The following is a 2,224-nucleotide window of genomic DNA, read 5'->3' on the forward strand; positions in this document are numbered from 1 at the left end:
GAAGTGAATGTGAAGTATGTTAGTTTTGTAGCAGAGGGAGTCAGATCAGAGAGCAATGGGCTTCACGCTACCTCATTGGGGCTCGTTCCACTATATTAATATATCTATCTCTCTAATTAATTAATTAATTAAAAATTATTATATTATATATATAGAAAATAAAAGGTGGTATGGCTGTGGAGTGCATGCCCAAAGCACTGAAATTTTAATTTTGGTAGCATTCAACTCTGTCAGCCTCTCATTGGAAATGCCTACTTATGTTCTGCAATCAACAACTACTCGAGTTAAAACCACCTCATTCTCTGACACCTTATCAATGTGTGTATCTGTGTGTGTTTTTATACACGTACACACACATATGTACGTATATATATATATTTTTAAATTATATTTTCTTGATGGAAAAGTGTTAAATCATTCTGGGGAACAAGTTAGCTTTCTAGGGTACAGTAATAATTTAACATTTTTGAATCCCGATCTAGAGACATTGATTCTCTACGGTTCTTTGCCATTAACATGGAGTCTAATTTAATTACTCCCTAATTAATTAAAATGAAGAAGGAAATCAAGAATTAAGAGTAATTAAGTGCAGTAATATTTCAGTTGATTTTTTTTTCCAATTTAATTTTCAACGTACTTTTTGGTACTCTATCATCATAATAATTGGAGTAGGACAAGAAATTGAATGGTAAATGTGAAGTAATTTCTTCCCGGTTTTCCCGGACCGGAATATTAAGTAAAAGTTAGGTAAATACCTAAAATTTAACCAAACTTGATTCACAAGATTAATGATCTACATTCATCTAATTATATTACGGAGCTGTGAATAATTAAATTATATATAATTAATAATATTAATATTTTATTTTGATGGTATTATTTATTGAGCTGCACTGATTAGGCGCAGAACAGATATTAAAATGATTGACTGTTTCTAGTTTTGAAATATTGTGTGGGATTACCAAATCTTTGATTAAACATTAATTATCCAATAAGTGTGTTTTCTTGGAGTTGTAATGATGGCAACTGTTTGATGCAAAATATGATGATTAGTAGGTAATTGTGATGTGATGATGTTGGGGATGATATAATATATGCATGTATGAAGTGAAGATTGATCTGATGAGAGTTGGTAACAAGAAAAAGAAGTGGAAATGTAGAGTGTTAGCAAGGAATTATGTTAGTAATTAGGGGGAAACTCAATCATTTGATAGTTCAACCACCTCACATGCATCACATTCTTTCACTCAAATCCCCACACACTAATCACAAAATTAGCAAATTAAATTGACAACCCCCCCACCGGAGATATACCCTTCATGGCATTACATAGGACTAATGTTTGTGGATAAAATATTGTCTTTAGGACATGAACCAAGGGCAATGTAGGAACTTTACATCAATGTGAAAATTTTACTTGGAGAAATGAATCAAGGATGATGATCAAAAAGACAAGTGCAATCCATTGGGTCCCCAAGTGTTTCTTGGGTCGTGTTCCCAGTTTTACACTTAACTTTCTTCTCCTTGGGATGTCCGCAACTCTCTCTCTTCTCTCTCTCTCTCTCTCACACTCATACACACAGTGACTGCTCACATAAGATTTAAACCCTTTTAAACTTGTATAAATACCCCCCCACACATGCATCAACTCTCTTCAACCACACCCCCCATATTTGCTTCCTCTTTTTCTGTCTCTCGATCGCTTTCATCTCCGAAACTCTGCTTCTCTCTCTCTCTCTCTCCAAAATCACACACACAACACCCACTGACATCTACGTGTGTGTGTATATATATAGGGTTGTATGTATAGCATGGCGGAGCTCGACTATCAAAACAAACCATGCAACAATAGCACAGCCAACGGTCGCTTGAAACTCTTCGGCTTCAACATGAGTACTGAAGATCAAGAAGAGGTGGAGTCGTCCACCAAAACACCATCAGAATCGCCGGAGCGCTGCGGATTCCCGCCGGCGGATGGCCGGAAGTATGAGTGCCAGTACTGCTGCCGAGAGTTCGCCAACTCACAAGCTCTCGGCGGCCATCAAAACGCTCACAAGAAGGAAAGGCAACAGCTCAAGCGGGCGCAAATGCAGGCCAGCAGGAACGCCGCCGTATCATATATGCGTAACCCTATGGTCTCCGCCTTCGCTCCACCGGCCCACCTCCTCGCAGCCTCCGGCTCCGTCGTCCTTCCTGCTGCGGCCGCTACGGCTCCGTCGTGGGG

At 38.7% G+C, this 2,224-nt stretch overlaps 1 protein-coding gene across 1 annotated transcript in view; it reads left to right on the forward strand.

Annotated features, from left to right (window-relative positions):
* The window catches only part of LOC105160750 (zinc finger protein GIS3), a 1,153-nt gene continuing 542 nt past the window's right edge, over window positions 1,614–2,224 (forward strand). Inside the window, exon 1 of the mRNA XM_011078231.2 lies at window positions 1,614–2,203. Coding sequence (XP_011076533.1) covers window positions 1,803–2,203 — 401 coding nt within the window. The 5' untranslated portion in view covers window positions 1,614–1,802. The remainder of the gene's footprint in view (window positions 2,204–2,224) is intronic.

This window comes from Sesamum indicum, linkage group LG1, assembly GCF_000512975.1.
Source record: "Sesamum indicum cultivar Zhongzhi No. 13 linkage group LG1, S_indicum_v1.0, whole genome shotgun sequence".
Lineage (NCBI taxonomy): Eukaryota > Viridiplantae > Streptophyta > Magnoliopsida > Lamiales > Pedaliaceae > Sesamum > Sesamum indicum.